Here is a 23,657-nt window from a genome sequence, read left to right as displayed (position 1 = left end):
TGCCCTCTAAAAGTGCCTCCACGAAGATGAAACTAATTTGAACGCAATGTTTAGTGAAAACTAAAAGGATTTTCCCCTACGTTAAAATTTATGATTTTAGAGATCGGAATAAAAAATACCGTGCACTGCCCGGGAATCGAACCCGGGTCGCAAGAATGGGAATCTTGCATGATACCACTACACCAGCAGTGCCAACGTCCAAAATTGGTGAATTTTAAATATATAAAGAGTTTACAAAAAAACAAAAACAAAATTGCATTTTCATTCACAAATACAATCTTAAATACACCCAATAAACAGATTTAACCAATACCCAGATGAATGTATTCAGTGACGATTGCTTATTATCTTTTTACACCAGTATATTTATAACCAACAGGAAATTTGCCGATACCAAACCGCCATCCCGTTCAAATTTTAATCGAAAAATATTCCAACACATTATATAATGAGTCTAGAGTCGATTAGTAGATTCAGCAATTCAGTATCGATTCTTTTGAATACTTTGACTGGTACCTTTTCCAGATGTTGTATTTTTTAACCGTAGTGTGTAAAGGCACCAGTCTTTAGTCTGTTTTGCGTAGTCTTGTAACTGACCTTCACACTGCGCAAATGGTTACGCAAATGGGACTAATTTAACTACGTCAAGCGTATGTACGCGTTATGCATGCAACTAATGCAAAACTATTCCATAACTCGCTTGATTCGCGCTCTGTGTAGGCTTGTGATGCAGTGTGTGATGGAATGATTTTCTTAGTTGCAAGTCAACATGTACAAAGTTCATCAAGGTCCTAGCAAATTTAACGTCCATAACAGAAGGGGTAAGTTATCAATTATAATTAAATATAATTGCATCTCTCAAATTGTACATGACAGCCTGTTCCTTTTGCATTTTGTGTAGAAAGTCTCCCAGTTTTCCAAGGTTTTCCAAGCACAAAATGATAGAAATAATGTAAAATTTTGTTAAGTTGAAAAAGTAAACTTTTTTCCTTGAACGTAGTTCTGACGCAACAACTCGATCCAGGCACCGAATCAAAAGACACAAGACCAGAGTTTAATGGAAACGGAATGAGGTAGGTACACCGTCTGCAGGAATAATTTTTATTCATGTAAAAAGAAAAGTGCCAGTTTAGCAATTGAATGTTAGAAAACTGCCAAAGCAAAATGTTACAAAATTGGTATTTTTAAATTTAAGAGGGATAACTTTCTGTATGGCGCCACCACTTTTTCACTCGTCTTTACATTCCAAGGGATATCTCGTTGAGGTAAATTAGATACTATGTAATTTATTTCATATCGAATGAAAAAGTGGTGTCACCATACGGAAACTATTCCTTATTAATTTTAAAGAGAAATAACAAGATAGACGATTTAGTTCATAAATAAGCTTACACTCACTTCTTTTGAACTGCGTGAGTGAAGTGAATTTTCCTGCGTCACAATTTGGAAAACGGCACATACCTGACCTGATCATGCCAGTGATTGTTTGCATCAGGTAATTCGCATTGCATTCGCTTTTGCATGATTATTATGTGTTCACAGGCTTCACTGTTTTTGGTCTGATGTTGTGCATATTTTATTGATTACACTTTTAATGATGCAGAATGTTTTTGAGTTGTATGTTATCTCTAGCCAGGAACAGTACAGTAAACATTTTGATTTACGACATGTGGTCTTGTGAACCCCCCCCCCCCCAAAAAAAAAAAAAAAAAAAAAAGAGGAAATAAGTTAGTGCAGGATCTTTACAACTTACAAGTAACCAAAAACGGATTTGACTGATGTCGTCTGCTTTTCTTCAAAGTAGCCTACATCAGTGTTTGCACCACAGTGAATTCTTGCGAGAGTGAACATGGTGAAGTGAATTTCCCTGCATCACAGATTCGGAATACAGCACATACATGTATACCTGCTGTTGATTTCACCAGAATTATCCTAACTTAGGATTAATCTTAGGTTAAGTTTCGCTTTTCAAGTACATCAGTGTTTGCACAACAGTTAAGCATTGCAAAAAGGGAGAACTGACTAAAAATTGTATAAATTGTTACTTATGAAATGTTGCTCTTGTTTTACCACAACTCGTTATAGCTCATTGAAGCCAGTTTTTCACAGTCAGACTCTATCAGACAAGTGGCAAGGCCATCACTCTCGTTCACCCAACATGGATGCAGGTGTACCTGGAGATCAATTGACGCCAGTTCACATCGAAAAAGTCAGAATGCTCAACGAGGGTGAGACAAAACATTCGATTACTTTAGAGAAAAAGAAATCCACTAATTCTCTGTTTCACTTCAAAATCAGCTGAAATTGGTAATTGTCAAAGACCAGTGTTCTCACTTTGTGTATCTCAACATGCATAAAATAACAAATCTGTGAAAATTTGAGCCTAATTGGTCATCGGAGTTGGGAGAAAATGATGGAACAAAAAAACACCCTTGTTGGACGAATTTGTGTGCTTTCAGATAGGAATAAAAGACTTCTAGCTAAGAGTCTTTTATTATTTTAGTGTGATATAACTTCTGTTTCAAAATCTATGCTACTTCAGAGGGAGTTGTTTCTCAGAATGTTTTAAACTATATCAACAGCTCTCCAATGATCGTTACCAAGTCAGTTTTTAAGTTAAATTTGTTTTGAGTAATTACCAAACATGTACCTTCCCTTTAACTGTGTATTTTTATCAGTATTAAATTTTTGGGGGAATCTTTTTTAAACATAGGTTTAATTACATTTATTTTAAGTTGGCGGTTATGCTTTGGGTGACCACCCCCCCTAAAAAAAACCCAATAACATTTGCTAATGCTAGTAAGTTTTAAAACATAAAAGTCCTTGGGTCAAAATTGATGATGTTATCCAACATCCTGCTTCAAGTCATTTCTGTCTAGGACTGGGTGAAATAATTTGTTTTTTTAGATTGGAATTTTAATAGTTTCCGGACTGTTTGACAACAGGAAACTGAAATTACAACTTGACTTCCTGAGTACCATTTTATCCTCAGTGAGGTCATGGCCTAATTTAAATCTGAACAAATTAAACAAATTTAGGGGAGGTTTTTTTATTGCATTTTTAACGTATTAAGATTCACCTGCCTTGCCTTGTATTGTAATCATGTAGGTCTACCTCCATGTTGTAATAAACACCTCATCTTGTGTCAAGGCCTCTCAAGGCGTTGTATGTTGCTTTGTCTCGTAAAGTCATTCTTAACAATTAATTACCACCACATTAAATAAATCGGCACCATGGGTCTCATTTATGACAGACGTGCATTTTAAATGTTATTATTAATATTATATATATGCCAAGTTTTTTCTATCTTGTAGTTTTCAATAACCTGCGAATGCCTTCAAATTTCAGTCTCTCATAAAATGACAAAACTCCTTTTCAAACTAGAGCATGTTAGCAATTGTTCCTTCTGCCTTGCTAAATTTAAGCATGGTTGGGAAATGTTTGAAAAAAAGACAGCTAGTGTGAAAGAACAGCAACTTTCGTGCTGCTCTCCGATGTCCCTTGGAAAATATTCTCAAACAATGCTAAATTTTGTCGGAGTTCCTGACGACAAAATCGTTCTCTTATAAAAGTTTTTACAGAGGGCAAGCATGAAATAGTGTGAAGGGAGCCTTGGTCTGGTACAAAAGGTATAAGTGCTAATGAAACAGTAAACAAAACTCTATTCATTATGTATACTCTTTCCCTTTACTTTCCCTAGTTCTGTGAAAAAATCACAGGCATTAGAACAATCTAACTGTTCCTGCTTTGAACGTCACAAAATCATTCTACGGCAGTTTCTGTTAAGGAAAGCCTCAGAATGAGACATACGCATGCTAAACTCTATTAGGATATGACACATTGATCTTTGTAACAGTTCCTGCAGGGCCGAATTTCCTATAGTTACCGTTTATTGGTTAGTGAATGTATTCGCTAAGCAGCAGCCAGTGTGGAACCAGCCACAAGTGAGTCACATCACATGGCATTTTGGCTGGTAAGCTGTTGTTGCTAATCAAAGTCTTTTACTGCGCTGAGTAAGCTTGTGTTCTATTTTAAAACGGCTTCACAAAGATTGGCCAAGGCTATAGGAAACTGCTATTTATAGGATCATGCTTATTGTGTGGGATGTTTCTATTTCTGTCTGATTTTACAAAAAAAAAATACAGTGACCTACATATACTTCTTGTTGTAGTTTATCAAAGTAGATGTATATATTTATATATTTATTGTTTTAAAGAGTTTTATCCTTTTCGTATAAACTATTTGTAGTTTTGTATTTTTATGTGAGTTGTCAAATAAATAATAATAATAAGTAACTAAAAAAAAAGGTAGCAGGCTTGCAAGGCTATCTGGGTCCAATTTCATGGCTCTGCTCACCTCAGAATTCTGCACGTCTGACGACCTGTAAAGTCACAATTCTATGTACTTTCACTGCAGAATTCAAAGGTCTGCAGAGCCATGAAATATTACCCAGAGTATCCGCCTGTTATGAGTGCTGTACAGGAGCAATTATTATAATGGTACAATGTGCAGAGAACAAAGAGCTTAGAGAATAAATTACTGTGTGTATTGTTGATTTCAGCATGGTTGAGAACAAAACGAGAAATTGAAGAAGCAAAGCAACAAAGAAGACGTAAGTCATTTAATCATCCCTACACTACCACCCCAACAGTGTTTGACACTTAGACCTAAAGGTTCAAAACTGAGACATTCTTGAAATCTACAAAATTGATCTCCAGTTCATCAATATCAAGAGTTACAGCTTAACTGATTAATTTTATTGTTTTAAGTGAGTTTGTAAAGCCACTCAGTTCCTTAATCAGCAAAGATCCTCTATTGTGTCAACTGTTCCTTTCAGAAGAGTTATATTATTTTGTTTAGTTCATTCCCGAGTTCTGTCAAAAAAGATCCACATTCATGAGTGGGATTCGAACCGATGATCTTTGCAATTCTAGAGCAGTGTCTTACCAACTAGACAATGATACTAAATATATTTGATTTGAATTCCACAGCTGACGGTGAGACATCGACTGTTGAGTACCTGGACAAAAGAGAACACCCAGTTTTTCAAAGTAAGATCCATCTTTCCGATTGAAAGTTTGACTTTTGTTAATAGTTTTTTCTTCCCATAATATTCCTTACCCTTCCAAATCCTCAAAAAACCAACTACAATTGCTGAGGTTTGAGGACTGTAGGTCGAACTAACAATTGCTTATAACTCGGCCAGGCATACCAGTCCTATCAAATTTTAAATATGTTGTTGTTGAGTGACCTTAAAGTAGAGGATGGTGGACAGTTGAGGACCCTAGGCCGAACCATGGAACTAACAATTTTGTTAATCACTGGGTCTGGCATACCAGGGCATACCAATCCTATCCATTTCCAAACATTTTGGTGTTGAATGACCAACTTGTGACCATAGAGTAGAGGATTGTGGAGGATTGAGGACTGACGATCCAAATAACAATTGATTATCACTGGGCCAAGCAAACTGATCCTATCCAATTCTAAACATTTTGTTGTTGAGTGAACATAGATAATAACAATTGATTATTACTGGGTTTCAGGCATACCAATTTTATTCAGATCCAAACAGTTTGATGTCAAATGGGTCACTCATTGATGCTCATGGCGTCCAACATTATAACCTCTGGTCACTGGGCCTTTATTACATTCCTTAAACCATCTCAGCTCCATGGGGAGTATACAGCCTGTGCTGCCAAGTATGTAGCGCACCAAACTAAATCAATCACAAGAACCATCTCTGTCCTCACCGATACCTATTTACCCCCTGACGAGAAGCAATTATAGGGACTTGCTCAAGGACAAAGGTGTCATGACTGGGATTCAAACCCACACCCTGATGACTACCAGAGTCCAATGCACTAAATCGCTCGGCCACCCCACATGACAGTAATGACGTTAATCTAGAGGCCGAAGAGTCGAACCTTGCTACGGTAAATTTGTCTTTGTTTAACACCAAATTAATTGCAAAAAAAAAAGTTAATGGCCTGACATTTCGACCCTAGCAGAGTCTAGCCTTCAATAACAGAAATACTCTGCTTGGGTTGAAAAACATCAGGCTGTTAACTATTTTTTGCGTTTATACATCAGTCCGTTTAGTCGGTAAAGTTGCTTGCAATAGCCAATTCTATTTTCCCAAACTAGTTATAAATAATTTACCATTAGAGTAAGAGTTCATTGTGGCTTATGTCTTGATATTTCTTAACCTTATCTTACGTTTTATTCCCTGTTCCTTCTCCATTTACAGATTTTGAGCCAATGGACTTGGAGAAAGAGCAGCTAGCCTATATGATGTGCAACCAAGACACAACATAACACAGGCCAGCCAATAACATATATCTATTTAAAAACTATAAAGAAGAATCTATAGCAGAAATATCCTACAGATTATATCATGTGAAGAGTGTGTGTGTTTTTCTCCTTCCACTTTGAAGATATCGATGGTTTGTGTCCATAGAGCTGGTAAGCAGAAAGAATTGCTTAACAAAAAGACCAGAGCCCATTTTCTTGTTTAGCAGGAAATGCCGCTTGACAAAATTCTCTGCCTAGCACAAATTGAGTGGGCACCAGTCGCAACAGTGTAAACTTCATGGAATGTTTTTCCTAAGCAAGATTTTCCTGACCTGTGCTTAGCATTTTTTTTTTGCTTACAGACTTCATGAAATTTGACAAAGGGCCCACTTTTAATAGCCTGTTAGCACAGAAAAGGAGAAACAGGCTACTAGCCAACATTCCATAAAGTTTAGACTGTTGCCACTGGTGCCCCACTCATTTCTTGGCTCACCAAAGACGAAAGTTGTTGAGCAGCATCTGATGACCAGATTTGTTTGAAAACGTCCTTATTAGGTATCGTACTACAAACAGTTGGTGCCCGCCCTTAAAAACGTCCTTATTAGGTATCGGACTTCAAACAGTTGGTGCCCGCCCTTAAAAACGTCCTTATTAGGTATCGGACTTCAAACAGTTGGTGCCCGCCCTTAAAAACGTCCTTATTAGGTATCGGACTTCAAACAGTTGGTGCCCGCCCTTAAAAACGTCCTTATTAGGTATCGGACTTCAAACAGTTGGTGCTCGCCCTTAAAAACGTCCTTATTAGGTATCGGACTTCAAACAGTTGGTGCCCGCCCTTAAAAACGTCCTTATTAGGTATCGGACTTCAAACAGTTGGTGCCCGCCCTTAAAATCGTCCTTATTAGGTACCGGACTTCAAACAGTTGGTGCCCGCCCTTAAAATCGTCCTAATTAGGTAGAGGACTTCAAACAGTTGGTGCCTGCCCTTAAAAACGTCCTAATTAGGTATCGGACTTCAAACAGTTGGTGCCCGCCTTTAAAAACGTCCTAATTAGGTATCGGACTCCAAACGACCAAGCCGTAGTGTTGAAAATGGCCTCTTAAGCAAAAAAAGTTGCTTGATTATTTATCTGCCAAGTTAAAAAAAACTGCAGGGCACCAGTCTCGACCTGTATACAACAAATTGTATGTTGGCTAGTAGCATGTTAATGCTAAGCATATACTTTGTGGTAAGCGTTTCCATGCAAACTGGCCCCAGCTCTGTGAACTCGGCCGAATGGTTGTGCACTCTGATAAACTCTGGCTCAGAAATTGGATAAATGCATGATTTTTCTTGTTGTAGAAAGTTTACCAGTGATGATGGTAAATTTTGAGTGTTTTTATGATTATCAAAAGATAATTTGATATTAATTGAATCGTTTTTTTTTTTACTTCAGAATTTATCAAAAGAAATAAGGAAATAATTATGGATGTCTTGTTTTGATTATTTAATTAATATTGGATGTTTTCATATCAGAGTGCATAACCATCAAAGTAAATGATCTAATGGTTTTCGATTGTCATCAAATTATTTCCACAAGTGTAAGGCTGGATTTGAAACTTAACAGGGTGGAGATTTTTTAGGAGATACAATCTAGTAAGATTTGCAGTATGTGCATGAAAATAATCTCTGTTTGAGTTGTGAGTGACACAAACTATTAAAATATAACAGCTTTCTTTATCCATTTGGCTTGTGGTAGAACAGCAACACTCACTGATACTTCAGAACTGGCAAGCGTGGTGTTCAAGTGACTGACAACCATGGATCATTTATCGTTATCATTTACTGTAGAATACAGACTTCCAACCAAGTGTGCCATTTAATGAATGCTTACCTCAAGTCCAAAGTTATATTTATAGAATTCTATGATGTTTAGGTATAATGTATATCCAGGTGCTTTGTCGTTAATGTTGTTTTTATTTTTATTTTTTTCTTCGAAATAACAGAAGATTTACACATACATAGTTTGTGTACACTGTTATCGAGAAGTATTTTGGAAGAAGAAAATGAACATGTTTGAATTAATGAACATGATCAAAAGCACACACATTTTTGGAAGGAACAAAGTGTTGGGAGGTGAAACAACATTTCACACATGAGCCCTTTATTGTAGAGATGCTCTTGGTTTGAACTGCTATAGGGGGATGGAATTTCTCCCCAGTCCAGGCGCTGTTATTTTTCATGGGTATAATTATCAGAGCAATATGCAAACACAAGGCAACTTTTGCATGCAACTTTGAGGCATTGAGGCAACAAACTGTAGTGCATGCTTCAAGACCACTTTGGTAGCACACAAGTAATCTTTTAAACAATGTGTTATAAATCTACTTTTTCAACACCCCCAAAAATATCTGGATCCAAGTTTTAGGCCATTTTGTCAACAATGCTTCTCAACCCCATTAGCTATGCATCGGTAATAAAGAGTATTATGTGGGTTTTTTCTTCCATATATGGGATTCAATCTGCCACCAGGCCCAGCTCGGTGGTCTTTTCGTCATACATCTGCTCTAAGTCAAAGGTTGTGAGTTCAATTCCTTTTCCCAGTGATATTCTGATTGGAGTTTTTTTCACAGGAGTCGGGAAAGTTCTGAATATACAGTGCTTATTACACATTGGTGTAAGGGCAATAACTAATTAATAGTATTTTAGCTATGTTACTTTGGAATTTAAAGTAAATCTGTGTCTATAGAGTTTGCTGAAAGCGCACAATGTTTATTTTTTCCCTCTGAGACTGATTTTCAGAAAAAAAATAACGGAGTATTAATTATGCTGGTACCCTGCACATTGTTGAAGTGCAATGGTACCCTATCAATAGCTGTGACCTCTTCCTGTCGGCAAGTACATGGTGGTGGTTGTAATGAATGAATTAATTATTTCTACTAATAGAATTGTGACTACACAAAATGCATGTTTCCCAAAATTGGAACGTGTGAATAATTTATGCCATGGCAATGTTGCCATTTTTTCCCCAGTAAAACTAAACTATGTTTACTACATTTTGTGAACAGAGCTACACAGTGAATAGAGTGAAAGTTTTTACACGTAATGAATTACTTTTTAAAATTAATTATAGTTAAAAAAATTCTTTTCATTTCTGTTTCTCTCGTCCTCTTATTCTAATGAATTTTAATTTCCGGTGGAGGAATCTGTTTTGAACCACATAATAAAAAGGTGTTTTTGGGCTTGGTGTGTGGCCAGTTCTATACTAATTGACGAGATTAGAGAAACACTTCGGGATCAGAAATTGTGAAAGTGTTTTTGAGACATTAGATTAATAGCTCTGTGCCACAAATTTCATAGAGCTCCTGAAGCATAAAATGTAGCTTAACACAACAAAATTGTGCTTACCAGAGTAGGGTTACCAGCCAAACTACCATGTCACATGTAGAATTTGTGACCGGTATACCGCTCATTTTAACTTAGCAGAATGATGTTCAGCAATATTTTCTGCTTTTTAGCATTTCTTTGACACACTCCCTGGTTTTGAAATAAATTGTAACACTTAAAAAGCCACCTAGCATATATTTTGCACAATTTGTTCGATTATTATGCTAACAATCTTTTCAAATACATAATAGTCAACAGTACCAATAAAGTGATACATTTTGTTACCAATGCTAGGGTTGTGCAATCCCTTGGTGCTGGCCAGCGGTGTTGTATTCAGTTTATTTGTTCCACATGGAGAAACAACAGTCGGATTTTGTTCTTCTTAATTCAAAGCAATAAAACTAGTACAAATGGGTGTGTGTTTTCGACTTTCTTTCCCAGCAACAAGTTTGGCAAAATATTCATTGTCATAGGGGGTGCTATCTTCTTTTAAAATTGAAATTATGTTAAATCATAATTTCTGAAGCGACGTTTTATCTTCAAAAGATTGATTTTGTTTCTTTATGAAATATTTAATGACTCTTTTTGTCATTTGAATCATTTGAAATTGGCTGGATAATTTTAATTTGTGTGGCATGTGTGATTAATTACTAAAAGTAACTTACATAGCTTCTTTAAGTAACGAAATGATTTTAAAGTTTTTTTTTCTGGTTTGTGAAATTGCTTCTCCCATTTTGTTTTCAGAGCTTCTTTTTTATTTAATTTGAAATATTAATTGCTTTTATTAAATTAAATTATATTATTGAGAATGGTATTAATTGTTTTGGTTTACCCACAGGACCATGAAGTATTCTTAAAGATAAGAATGTGAAACATTTAATTTTGAAATATTGGTAAATTACTTGATGAATTTTGAAGTTTATGATTGGACAAAACAAACACATTGTCAAATCGACCCCGTTAGACTTAGAGAAAAAATTATTAAGCCCCGCCCATCATGGCAACTGTCTATCAACAGTGGCCACCAGGGCCCAATTTCATAGAGCTGCTAAGCACACAAATGTGCTTAGCATGAAATTTCTTCCTTGATAAAAACATGATTACCAACAAAATTTCCATTTGATGCATATTGCCCGTTACTGGTATACAGCTGTTGTTTGCTTATCCTGAAAATCACGTGGAAATTTGGTTGGTAATCCTGTTTTTATCAAGGAAGAAATTTCATGCTAAGCACATTTTTTTGCTAAGCAGCTCTATGAAATTGGGCCCAGGTGGTGTAAACGCTCACAACGCACCGTCCGCACGCGCGCGTCTTGCCCTTCCCGGCCACGCCACACACGTAAACTCGTTTACATTGTAATGGGATTTTCTTGTGTTGTGCCGTATCGGGCTTTTGGCCGGGCCATCGCCATTGTGATTGGTCAGTGTGCACGTATGGGCGGAGTTTAATAGATCGGTACATTGACCCCCATTAGATAAGTAATACGCTGTTACTACAAAGTTTGACTCTTAATTATTTGCTTTCAAATATTTTGTGAAATATTTCACAAGAATTCACCTCAACTTTTGTAGGAGAAAAAACCCCAAAAGATTTGTACAAAAACAACACATGGTTGACTTGATCAATTTTGTCAATGTTTAATTAATTAAGGAGTGTAATTAGCTAATGAAGGATGAATTTCATAAATATAAATTCTCAATTGAGTGGTTTAACAATTGTTTTAACCCTTTGTAGCCTATCCTCATAAAAAAAAATGGAAAACAGATATTGAGAGAGGTTGAATTTTTCTTGGCAATAAAAATGAAAATTTTGTTGAAATAAAATTGTTCGCTTTGGTCGAGGGCCGTGTGTGTTTTTGTAAGAGGGGATATCCTTGCCCCTTTGCAACAGGGGCCAGACTAGTTTTCTGCGGTACCCTTGGTTTGGTTACTCCGACTTGAAACATATTAAACAAATAATTGTAGTAATTTTCCTGGTTTCTGTTTATCGTTGAACTGAAAACTCAAGACATTTGATGTATCAGCAATGTTGGTATTGCAAGGAACATTCAAAGGTGAAATTTGAGTAGTTTGGTAGGTAAATAAAGTCTCGGGTTAGTACTGTGCTAACCTGGATGACGATTCCTCATGACTCGTCAAAAGAAAACATTTTTAAATTGAATTTAATGATATGAATTCATATTCGTCGGAGTGATGTTGATGGTTGCAACTGAAATGAGGCAAAACTTGCTTCAACACTAAGAAAGTATGTTGTTTTTGCAAAAAAACCAACAACCTGTTATCAAACTACAAACTTCTGCAGTGCAAACATGACCAAAACTTAAACTGGTCTTGTTGCAAGACGTTATAACTGCAAATCAAAAGGTTTGTGGATGAAATCTCCGTGGACATTCGCGCGTAACGTTTTGTATAAAAAAATGGTATCTTTAGTTGTGTGATTTCGTGCATTGCACTTCAAAATCTGGGTTAACTATGTTCACATCAATAATAATACAATTTCACACTACGTTGTTAAAGTGTTGATGATGATTCCCTGTTCGGTACACGTGACAACACCCATGCTGCCAATTTTTAAATCTCTGTTTTTGCATTGGGAAATAAAAGCATTATCAACTTGTATAGTCAAATATAGATAATAACATAATTACGAGTTCAATTGACGGTAGAAGTGGGCTAATAAGACAAATAACTCGATTTATTGTGGAGTGCGGATGTGAATAATTTATTTACATCTCAGATCAAATTGATTTGTAAATTAATGCAAATTGATAGATCGGGCACGAATTGACCCAATTCGTGGGTAACAACAACTCTATACATCGACTGTGTTTCCATTTAATTTGGTAAAAGATTAAATGTAAACAAATTTATACATAGCCTCTGACATGATATAAAGATGGTCATAGCGGAAAGCCTTTGAGAAATTAGTAAAGCAATAAGGTTTTTTTTGGCGAGTTCGAAATTCAATGTTTGAAAACGTTGTAAGTAAGTTGTTTGAGCGTAATTTTTCACTTATTTCATTTTATTATTTTGTTTCTGTCCTCGGAGATTCTCTCCATTCGTACGTTGAACGAACTGTGTGAACATTGCTATAGCGCCCTCTTTTGAATAAACCTCCTTCTGCCCATGTTTAGTGGCCATTCGGGGGGGGGGGGGGGGGAGGGGGCTGGCACTCGAAATTACACCGGCTTCAAACTTGCACAAATTGTTTAATAATCCCCTCATCACCAATTTCAGTCTTAAAAAAAATGTTAATTTTTAAGTCCCAATTACAGGCAGTGGTAATTACTCAATATAATTGTTAGCATAAAACCTTACGTGGTATAAACAAGCATTGGAGAGCTGTTGATAGTATAAAACATTGTGAGAAACGGCTCCCACTGCAAAAACCTAGTTTTCGACATTTCCCACGAATTTGATTTCGATACCTCTAAAGCATTTGAAAGCACACAACTTCATGGTGACAAGGGTGTTTTTCTTTCATTATTATCAAGCAACTTCGACGACCAATTGAGTTAAAATGTTCACAGGTTTGTTATTTTGTGCATATGTTGAGATACCAAGTGAGAAGACTGGTCTTTGATAATTGCCAAAGGTGTCCAATATCTTTAAATGATCCCTTTTTTTACACAAACATCGTTGCAATAAACCACTGTGGACGTCCAACCCAATGATTTCATAGACGGTACGCCCGCGGTTGAACCCTACACATTAATAATTATGAACATGAATGACCACAGGTGGAATATAGTTTATGTAACAGTTGCATTATGAAAAATAGTCAGGTCCCCTTTTTGCGCCATGAATTTCTGCAGTGTCGTGGTTGATATGATTGGGGACAAACGACATGTGACAACGGAACCGATGACACTCAATGTGATCAATCCCACCAGCGCTATTTAGCGGCTGAGTTCGGGAAATATGTATGGGGGGGGGGGGGGGGGCGGGTGATACAAACATAATTATGGCACTTTAAAACAGTCAGAATATGCCATACGAGAGCTATTCAACCGCGTGGCTATCGCAGTACAACCCTTTGAAATTATATTTTATACACAAAGTAACTATATTTTATACACAAAATAACAAGCATTTGCAAGAATTATTTTAGTTCAAATCTGCCACACTCTGACTTCAGCCAAATTCTGTGCACCACCAACGGCTGCAATTTCATCACCTATACCTATAAGCGTACTATCGATAAGTTCAGCCTAGCTTGATATGCAAACCTCCCTGATTGCATTCTACCAATAAGACAGTGTCAAAGCGGGAAACACAGTCTTGATAATAATTCCCGCGTTTATGGATATTACAAGCTCACCCTCAGACCCTTCCGGATATCGGGTGTCCAAATCAAGACAAAATCAGACCCTTTCCGCGTGTTATGAATGACAACCAAAGCCTTAACCGATATTGACATTCCCTAGATTATTCGGGCAGAGGTTTTTTCTTTTTACTATAATCTTGCTGACACCTGATGCTTCGGGGTATGTGTCCCTGCTTAAATGAAGTCCAAATCAAAATGGGAGAAAAACCCATCAGCCAACCATCAAAATTGAAGATTTTTGTTTGGGTCCTTGGTTTCTTGGAAGAGGGCGAACATCGATTGCTGAAACCCCGAGGTTGTTCGATGGTGATTAACATGGAGCAAATACGAGAAGGAGAGCAGCGTGTGTCACAAACCGCACGTAGGTCTTTCTGAACTCACACGCTCGCGAAATAATAGGTTTAGCTGCACGTTACCCAAGAAAATACGTGAACTAAACGTCAGAAAATTGTGTCGCTAAAATCTCACGTTTTCAGCTTACGCGAAGTTACCATTTTTCACGTCAGGAACGTGCGTGCTGAAGTCATAATGGGAGCATGCAATAAGCCCAAAGTGGTGACGTTACTAGAAACAACACCATTTTGTGACGGTCTACGTTCACGTGCCTGCTCGCGTGAACTGCATAGTCCCCATAGACTGGTGCACCATGATGTGAAAGCTTGACGTTTCGATCGGTGTATGATGGTCATGGTCTTCGGTGTATTGTGATGGCGATGGTCTACATCCGCATCGACGGCTTGACATTTTGTTGAAGGAAAACCTTCTAATTACCTTTCAACTTAGACTCGACCTCAAGTCTGATATTGTACAGTTGTTATTTTTCACCTGCGTCAGCATCGCAGGACTTTGGGTTCTTATCCTACCAAGCTAACCACCGATACCACAATGACTACGGCACTGTCGTGTAGCTTTCAAATTTCTTGATTCTGCAATTCATATTAATACACTTTAAACCAATGTTTGAATGGGAGAGATTGGCTGTTGCCAGCTTGGCGTTTATATTCCCCCTGTGAGAGTTTATTGAGGTCCCTTGACGTGATGATCATCTAAACAATAATAAACACGCCATGTTTGCGTCCATCTCGCAAGTCTAATCCACAATGCTCGTTAAAGAATAAACATTTTTTTTGTTCTATCGGGCAGAAGAAAACATTACTGATTTGGATCCAATTCAAGTCTACTTTTTAAAATCTTATTAGAGGACCAAAATATGTTTACCCCAATTTGCGTCTTGTGTCAGTTTGACTTGACTTGCTTTCCGGTCACGCAATCTGGAAGACGTACGTCTTTACCTGGTATTACGTGACTGAGAGCAGGGTCAATATTGAACCAGATTCCACTCGATCCTCATCATTCTAGAGCCCCCTTCTTCTCTTGTTTGCCGTTACTTTGATCCTCTCGCAGTGAGTTAAAGGCACTGGACACCTTTGGTACCGGTTACTTTTGGTAGTTGTCAAAGTGCAGTATTCTCACTTGATGGTGTATCCCAATGTGCATTTTTTTGTATTACAAATCTGTGAAAATTTTGGCTCAATATTGGTCATCGAAGTTGCAGGAAAATAGTGAAAGAATTAACAGCGATGATGTTCAGCTTTGTGTTTGCTTTTAGAAGCCTTATTAAAGTTTTCAGGTTGCTCGAGTGAGAAAAGAGCCCCTGACATTGTGACAAGATAACCACAAACTCTGTGCTTCGACTTCAGGAGACTTTATTCTATGCTCTAAAGCTGGTTCTAATATTATTAACTCGGGAAGTGGCGACGTGTTAAAAAAAAAAAAAAATGGCCATAAGTCGTTTTTGAAAAAACTGTTTTCTATGTTTTTTTCTGGGGCAATTAGCGACAATTCCAAACGGCTGACCTGTCAAAAGTGAAAATAAATCTTTTAGGTTCAGATATCCCGAAATTATATTCGGGTGAGTTTCAAGAGGCCACTGAGAGACTTTGATCAATTTGTGAGTAATTTTGTATACTTAACATTTTAGCATTGGTTAGCATTGTTTGCTATGGGAGATTATTGAATGTGGTGCACCCTCCATGTTTTTTGATAGACCACGCCCACTTAATGGTTAAATCCGGACTTTGCTTCATTGCTTAACTGTTGTCGTCAAATCGGCTTATCCCTTGCACACGTGCAGATTTCACGTGTGGGCTTATCAACGTCGATAAGCTGGGCCAAATTTCATAGAACTGCTTAAGCACAAAAAAGCTTGAAGCAAACAAAAATTATGAATTAAAAATTATTACTAAATTTTTGAGTAATTTTGTATACTTAAAGGCAGTGGACACTATTGGTAATTGTCAAAAACTAGCCTTCACAGTTGGTGTATCTCAACATATGCATAAAATAACAAACCTGTGAACATTTGAGCTCAATCGGCCATCGAACTTGCGAGATAATAATGAAAGAAAAAACACCCTTGTCACACGAAGTTGTGTGCGTTTAGATGGTTGATTTCGATACCTTAAGTTCTAAACCTGAGGTCTTGAAATCAAATTCGTGGAAAATTACTTCTTTCTCGAAAACTACATTGCTTTAGAGGGAGCCGTTTTCCACAATGTTTTCTACCATCAACCTCAACCCATTACTCGTCACCAAAAAAGGTTTTTATGCTAGTAAATATTTTGAGTGTTTACCAATAGTGTCCACTTCCTTTAACATTTAGCATTGGTTAGCATTCTTTGCTATGGGAGATATTGAATGTGGTGCACCCTCCATTTTTTTTGGTAAACCACGCCCACTTCATGGTTAAATCCGGACTTTGCTTCATTGGTTAACTGTTGTCGTCAAATCGGCTTATCCCTTGCACACGTGCAGATTTCACGTGTGGGCTTATCAACGTCGATAAGCTGGGCCAAACTTCATAGAACTGCTTATGCACAACAAAATCTGTAAGCAAAAAAAAATTATGCTAAACCAGACTGAGTTTACCAGCCAAAATACCATGTCACAATGTACAATATTTACGACTGATATCCTGCTCATTATCGCTAAGCAGAGATATTTTAAGCAGCTCTATTGGGCCCTGGTTGATCTATGAGCCGCAATATATTTTTGAGGCTTCACTCCGTATCTGAGGATAGATATGCAAGAAAAGTGATATGGAATTCTTTCATAAGTCACACCAAACCCAGGGTCGTAAGCATCAATCAAGGTAAACCCCAGTGTAAACAGGGCAGTCTTTAGCTCACTGCTCTTTACCAAAGCTTTAGTAATCTGTGATTTGCAAGCAGACGTTTCCAGCCTCCAGGCTATAAAGCAGGTTTTTAATCAATTTCTTGTGGGTAAGTCTTTCTCCCTAACTTTCAGTTCTTTTTTAGCTACACTTTTTCACGCTGGCTAGCCGGGGACGGAGATCCGTCCAGGCCAGCTTGCGTGTTCAAACAAGTCCCTGTTCGAATTTCGAATGAGAATAAGGCTGGATTGTAGGCTTTTAAAGGGTACAGGTTTTTGAAGTTTAGATTGGGGGAAAACATTGTTGCCGTTGGCCAGTGTACTCACTCTGAATCAATATCAGAAAGTCCTACATCAATCGAAGAGATTTAATAATGGAGTTGACTTGTTTTGGTTCAAGAAGTGCAACTTCCCCAAGAGCTCGTGACCTTCAAACAGTGTTGTTAAAAATGAAATAGTGTTTGCATTTACCGTCGTTTTGGTTGGTGAGCAGTTTGCAACAGCTCATTCTAGTTTCTTAAGAAACTAGTGACAACATTTTTTCTGGTTGTATATTATTGAATCAGGACCCAATTAATGGCCCTGTTTGTGAAACTCTGCGCATACGGTACATGTCATACTATTTACCGCGACAAGATCCCCGGGATAATTATGAGTGCATCCGTAGTTAAAATTGACCCAGTTTTTGAAGCAACGAGATGCAACTTCAGCATTCGTTCATTATGTATGTATAACATTGGTGGCAGAGTTCTTTCTGACCCCTCTCGCAAAGTTTAGAACTGACCTGGATTTTGGGTAACAGGGGCATTAATCAACTCGGGGTCAGGCTGAACCGAAAATGTTTTTTTTATTTAAATGCTATTTCTAAGATTGTGCGTCTGTTTGACCCGTTAATATGTATGGCTTTGTACTTGAAGTATGGACGTAAATGTGAGTTATAAAGAATTGAATTGAATTTTTGTATCATTATTCACTCAGACTTCAAGTCATACCGACCCAGAAAAGGGTCAGTCCCCAATCCACGGGGCCCATCGGGATTCGGGCCAACTCATATCCGGGGTGTTTAGAATGTCTTTGACCTATTGATAGATCAAGGATAAAAGGTTGTTAGATTATTTCGACCCCCCCCCCCCCCCCTTTGAATGACGGTCATAATGCATCTATCTGCCAGGAAGTCAAACAGCCACAGACTTGACTTTGACTGCCGAGCAAACCGAGGCAGTACTTATATCTTTAAATAGGAAATATTTTCCATCCCTCACGGGGATAAGGGATTCTCGATGTAGATTGCAAAAGGAGAGAATTCCTTGGAATTTTGATTATTTTTTTGGCAGACATAAGGGGGGAGAGAATATTGCCAGCAGTAAAGGATCTAGAAACTGACAAAGCTTTACAGAAAATGTGCTTCGTTATTTTTGCTGATATCATATTTTTGACGAAATTGCTTCAGCGGCATGATAAAGAAAAAGCAATGAAGGAATGTGGCATGAAACCTGAGGGGAGAGGCGGGGCTGGAGAAAGAATAGGGAGGATATACTGCGAGGCACAGGAGGGACGAATAGCGGCTATAAGCCCGGTTCATACTTCCTGCGAATGCGAATGTGAAGCGAATTTGACGTGAATTTGACGTCACAACTCTCCTTTCGAAGCGAAATTCGCAAGTGAGTTTACCACGAGGGCAACTCAGTGCAAATTTCGTTGCGAATTTGTGACGTCAACATTCGTATCGCATTCGCATTCGCAGGAAGTATGAACCGGGCTTTACATGACAAGTTATAACGTCTGTCGCAACGTGCAGCAGAAGAACAAAACCTTAGAACATATTATTTTGTTGAAGAAAACTTTGCCGGAAATCCGTCCCTCTGAGATTATGTCACCCTTTGGAAGAACTTAGCAAGATGATTCAAAAGAGGGCTCCATCAGAAGAAGCTGGAAGTACGCAATGGGGGGGGGGGGGTATGACTGGGTACAACATCTCCTGCAGCACAAGGCAAAAACGGAAGTAGACCATACATCTTGATCATGTTGCAGCCGCCATCTTCGCTTTTAAGATCGGTCTTGACTCTGGTAAATCAAGAGATAGATTGGTAGATGCTGATGTCATTTTCTTTTTTACAAAACTTCGTTTCTTCAGGTGTGTTGATTCAGACTCGAGTTATCATCATGGGAACCAAGAAGCATGATATCCTGTTCATCTTTCTTGCCGTGTTCGTTCTGCTTGAGTTCATATCCAGCTTGTTAATCAGCAAGTCGAATAGTGGTAACAACTCACTAGGTATGATACGGTAATTCACTGAATCGCTTTAAATCAAAGAAGAAAAATAGACTTGGTTTCAAGTCTGAGATTGCGGTTGATCCCTTGCATCAGCCACGAAAAACTCCCCCACATTATTACCTACCGAGCGCCCTATTAAACTCGCAATGACGAAGGGTTATTGCAAGTGGGCGTTGTTTAAGCCAATAAGCGGCTATCAGGACGACTACAAGACACGATCAAAGACTTGGAACCAAGTCTAGAATAACTACTGCAAAGCACAAAGGAGAAGAATAAAAACTGCAATGAACAAAACTAGATACATTGTATATAGTGCGTCACTGGCTATGGCTTTATATAGGAATTGCTACATGCCTGCTTACTGATAGCCCAATTCATTAAACAGGCACTGTGAAATGCCCAAGTCAATGTTCAGCCACGACGTAAGGCTGTGTCTCAATCATCGGCTTTGGCTATGAGTGAGGTCAATGCTTATGGATGGACCCGTGCCTTTGTCGTGGCTTTCGATCACGACTGTCCTTGGTAGCCATTACACAGTCACATCCACATCCACATCCACATCCACATCCATGAGTACAATATACTAATGACCAATGTGTTGATGAAGGAAAAGTAGCTTTGCGATGTTCATTATTGCTTCACCATGCGAGAAAGTTTATTATTGTATCTTAGAAATAATATGGCCTTTGAGTCCGGCTTATTTTGATTTATAGAAAGCTAAATACCCAAACTGGAAAGGGTATTTGTGATGTTCGGAACCCTGTCCCTAAAAGGATGTAATCACATCAACAGAGAATAGAAACCTAAAATAAATTTGTAGTTTCTGCCTTAATAGAATGCATCCCATTTAAGATTTATTACTACATTTTGTGGTTGCCATCTTTCTCCCTGGTTCCCATTCCAGGCTGGTTCCTCAACAGCACCGGAGAAATCTCCAGGCTCTACCCCATCGAGATAGCTCCTGCTGGTTGGACATTCACCGTATGGCAAGTCATCCACATCTTTGAAGGCCTGTTCCATATTTACGTTCTGACGTCACTGGTTAGAAGGAACGTCCAGGGACCAGTCTACCGAAACCCGGTGCTCATTACACCCGCCATGTTGTTATTGTACGGGTTCGTCGTTGCTCTCAACATTTCATGGGTGTTCGTGTTTGATCGACAGTACGTGCCAGTTGCATGTGGACTCAATGCTCTCATGCCGATCGCACTGTGCATACTCCTCTTTCTGCATCATCGTAAAGTTGACCAAAATGGCTTCAGCATGAAACAGAATCACAAGTAAGTACCACCCGTTGTGTGGCAATGGGAGACTTTAGAACGCTAGGTGGCAGCAGACTTACCAGGTAAGGTTTCATTAATTACGTAGTTCTGAGCATGCGCACATTGCCGAGAACATTGATCTGGTAAGTCTGCTGCCACAAAGCGTCCCATAGTTCCACATTCCAACCTTGTGCTATTTCAACTGATTACCTAGCCTGAACATCTGACGGCACACTTCGATGCTCGTGATTAACGCCAGAGACCGGCCTCCAGATTGGCGTGTACATTCACCTTTGACGTACAATCATTCCCCGTAGAGATACGCAGTCAAATTCTATGGCGGACGTGGAAAGCTCATGTCACTGCACGTCTATCCAATGATATCATTGTATCAAATGGAATCACTGAATCTGAGTAGCAGTAAAGACAGCTGGGACCCAGTCTACTGGTTACCCAACCTTATGTTTTGGAAGTTTCTTGGCCAACCTGTTCAAGCTTTTGAGTGCCTTTATTACCCCATGTACACATTGTTATCTCCACCCTTGACGTTTATTGCTTTGTTATCTACTCAGGTGTGACCTAGTCCTCGTTCGGATCATCGTCCAGAATGGTCTCGCCCTTTATGCCACATGGGTCACCATAGCAACTCTTTTAAGTCTCGCAAACGTGTTGACGTACTGGGGAGACGTGGAGCAGTCCATATCGTGTACAATCAGCCTCTCAATCGTCCTTGGATTGGTTCTGATCTATTCGGTCCTCGAGAACTTCGTCTGGGATAAGTACCTCCGCTACACCTATACCGTCTGGATGATCGTCATCTTCGCCCTCAGCGGCAGCATTGAGAGGAACTGGAACCCAGAGAAGCGTAATTCCATCTACTCGGCCGTGCTCATTTCCTTAGCAGCGGGGTTGTTTGTTTTAAAGATCGGACTTAGCATGTGGCGCTGTTGTAAGAGGCCACTTTACACAGACAACGTATCAGAGTCCAAAATGGATCTGGAGTTAGCTTAGAGAAGTTATAGAGTGAAGACCAAAACTTTAGTGATGTTTTTTTTTAATATATGTATTTAAAAAAATTACAAACACACCATTTTAAAGGGAGCAACAACCAGAATGGCTTCAACTTTTATAATAGCCTAGTTCTTGATACCTCAATAAACCTTATACCTATTACGTCATTTGAGTAAGGCGCCCTCGAGAGGCCAATGTTGTTGATACTTGCAAACTATATTGGAACTAAGACCATGTTTTTCTTAGAATTTGTATGTGCTCAACAGTTCAAAATGTTAATCAAGCATTGTTTATTTCACTTAAAACCAATCAAACCAATCAAACTTGTTGAATGTTGGAAATGTTTATAATAATAGTGAGGTTTAGCTGCACGTTCCGCGAGCAAACACGTGAACGTAAACAACAAATTGTGTTGTTTCTAGGTGACAGTGCCAGTTTGGGCTTATTGCATGCTCACGTGTGACGTCTGTGCGTACCTAACGTGAAAAATTGTAACTTCACGTATGCTAAAAACATGAGCTTTTAACGACTAATTTGTCTGTCGTTTACGTTCACATTCACGCGGAAAACATGCAGCTAAACTTCCCTAATAATAATAGTACACATTTATATAAAGCGTCACATTCATCAAAAACAATGCTCCACGGCACTTAGGGTCACATTTATAAACAAAATACCTAGAGATAAACACAAAGTCATTATCAGAATTAACAACAAGGTATAAAAACAAATTTAAATCAGCAACAAATTACAAGTGAAAAAATAATGAGCAAAATGCAGAAATATACAATATTTTAAAATGCAAAAGAATTAGAAAACAAGGTAAGACAATTCATGCAATTGGGTAAAAGTATTTTTTGTATTTATTTTAGGCGTATTCGATAGTAAAACTTGTACATTAAAAGCAGTGGACACTATTGGTAATTACTCAAAATAATTATTAGCATAAACCTTTCTTGGTACCGAGTTATGTGGAGAGGTTGATAGTATAAAACATTGTGAGAAACGACTCCCTCTGAAGTGACGTAGTTTTTGGGAAGGAAGTAATTTTCCACGAATTTGATTTCGAGACCTCAGATTTACAATTTGAGGTCTCGAAATCAAGCATCTGAAAGCACACAACTTCGTGTGACAAAGTGTTTTATCTGTCATTATTATCTCGCAACTTCGTCGACAAATGTTCACAGGTTTGTTATTTCATGCACATGTTGAGATACGCAAAGTGACAAGACTGGTCTTTGACAATTTCCAACAGTGTCGACTATCTTTAAATACGGAAGGCTTTTCTGTTTTTCTCTGCTACTATTATTGCCTCTCATTGTTAATTTATTTTACAAATTGGTGGATTTTTCATAAAATAAACACAGCTGGTGGATGCAGGCAATGCAATGCATGTTTTACTGTATGTTTTTTTTTTTTTTTTTTTTTTTTTTTTGGGGGGGGGGGGGTAGGGGGCCCTGTACGTGTGGGTTTGTATCCACATTCAAACCGGCGACCTATAACAAAAGGGACAATGGGTCCACGGTTGCTATCACAAGGGAAATCATTGTGGTCCCCGGTTGCTATCACTAATAGTTAGACAAAGGAGTGTCCCCGATTGCAGGTGTTTACACACTTGTGTGTGTGCGTGGGCCGGTGGTTCTGAAAAGGGGCAGGTCGAGGGGACTAGGTCCAGCCTCTCTCCCTCAAACATGTTGTACTGATTGCTTAAAAAATTGTCGCTTTGAAGCCTTGTGCAAAACCAATGATATCTTCCAATAGGAACACACGAAGTGCAAAATTTAGGGTAAAATTTGCAGGAGAACAAGGGATGCACTCAATGTTTCTATGTAGGGGCCACTTTTTCGGCAAATTGGAATCAAAAGTTCCGTTTGCATTTCTTTCTGAAAACCAGCCACTTTTTATGTGCTCTTTTGGTGCCATTAATTGCTAAAAGATAATCTAACGTGA

The 23,657-nt window shown here is 38.4% G+C and overlaps 2 protein-coding genes and 1 non-coding gene across 3 annotated transcripts; 2 read left to right on the top strand and 1 right to left on the bottom strand.

Moving 5' to 3' along the window:
- Positions 1-121: 121 nt before the first annotated feature.
- Positions 122-192, bottom strand: Trnag-ccc. Its single transcript has one exon. It is a non-coding gene; the product is annotated as a tRNA-Gly (tRNA).
- Positions 193-701: 509 nt separating this feature from the next.
- Positions 702-8,701, top strand: LOC117292704. Its single transcript, XM_033774844.1, has 6 exons — positions 702-821; positions 1,001-1,073; positions 2,086-2,228; positions 4,562-4,612; positions 4,992-5,051; positions 6,251-8,701. Exons 1-6 carry the CDS (start codon positions 770-772, stop codon positions 6,316-6,318), a joined length of 447 nt encoding a protein of 148 aa, XP_033630735.1. The 5' UTR covers positions 702-769; the 3' UTR covers positions 6,319-8,701.
- Positions 8,702-19,322: 10,621 nt separating this feature from the next.
- On the top strand, positions 19,323-21,707 carry LOC117292366. The gene is made up of 3 exons (XM_033774391.1): positions 19,323-19,434; positions 20,339-20,714; positions 21,269-21,707. Exons 1-3 carry the CDS (start codon positions 19,323-19,325, stop codon positions 21,705-21,707), a joined length of 927 nt encoding a protein of 308 aa, XP_033630282.1.
- Positions 21,708-23,657: the final 1,950 nt, after the last annotated feature.

This window comes from Asterias rubens, chromosome 7 (genome assembly GCF_902459465.1).
Source record: "Asterias rubens chromosome 7, eAstRub1.3, whole genome shotgun sequence".
Classification (NCBI taxonomy): domain Eukaryota; kingdom Metazoa; phylum Echinodermata; class Asteroidea; order Forcipulatida; family Asteriidae; genus Asterias; species Asterias rubens.
Note: the sequence above shows the minus strand (reverse complement) of the source record. Positions and strands in the feature narration are given on the sequence as shown.

Coding starts and splice junctions, on each gene's coding strand:
- LOC117292704 (XM_033774844.1), top strand. CDS start 770: ATGTACAAAGTTCATCAAGGTCCTAGCAAATTTAACGTCCATAACAGA. Junction 2,229..4,561: donor AGTCAGAATGCTCAACGAGG/GTGAGACAAAAC, acceptor TGTTGATTTCAG/CATGGTTGAGAACAAAACGA. Junction 4,613..4,991: donor AGCAAAGCAACAAAGAAGAC/GTAAGTCATTTA, acceptor TGAATTCCACAG/CTGACGGTGAGACATCGACT.
- LOC117292366 (XM_033774391.1), top strand. CDS start 19,323: ATGGGAACCAAGAAGCATGATATCCTGTTCATCTTTCTTGCCGTGTTC. Junction 19,435..20,338: donor TAGTGGTAACAACTCACTAG/GTATGATACGGT, acceptor TTCCCATTCCAG/GCTGGTTCCTCAACAGCACC. Junction 20,715..21,268: donor AGCATGAAACAGAATCACAA/GTAAGTACCACC, acceptor TTATCTACTCAG/GTGTGACCTAGTCCTCGTTC.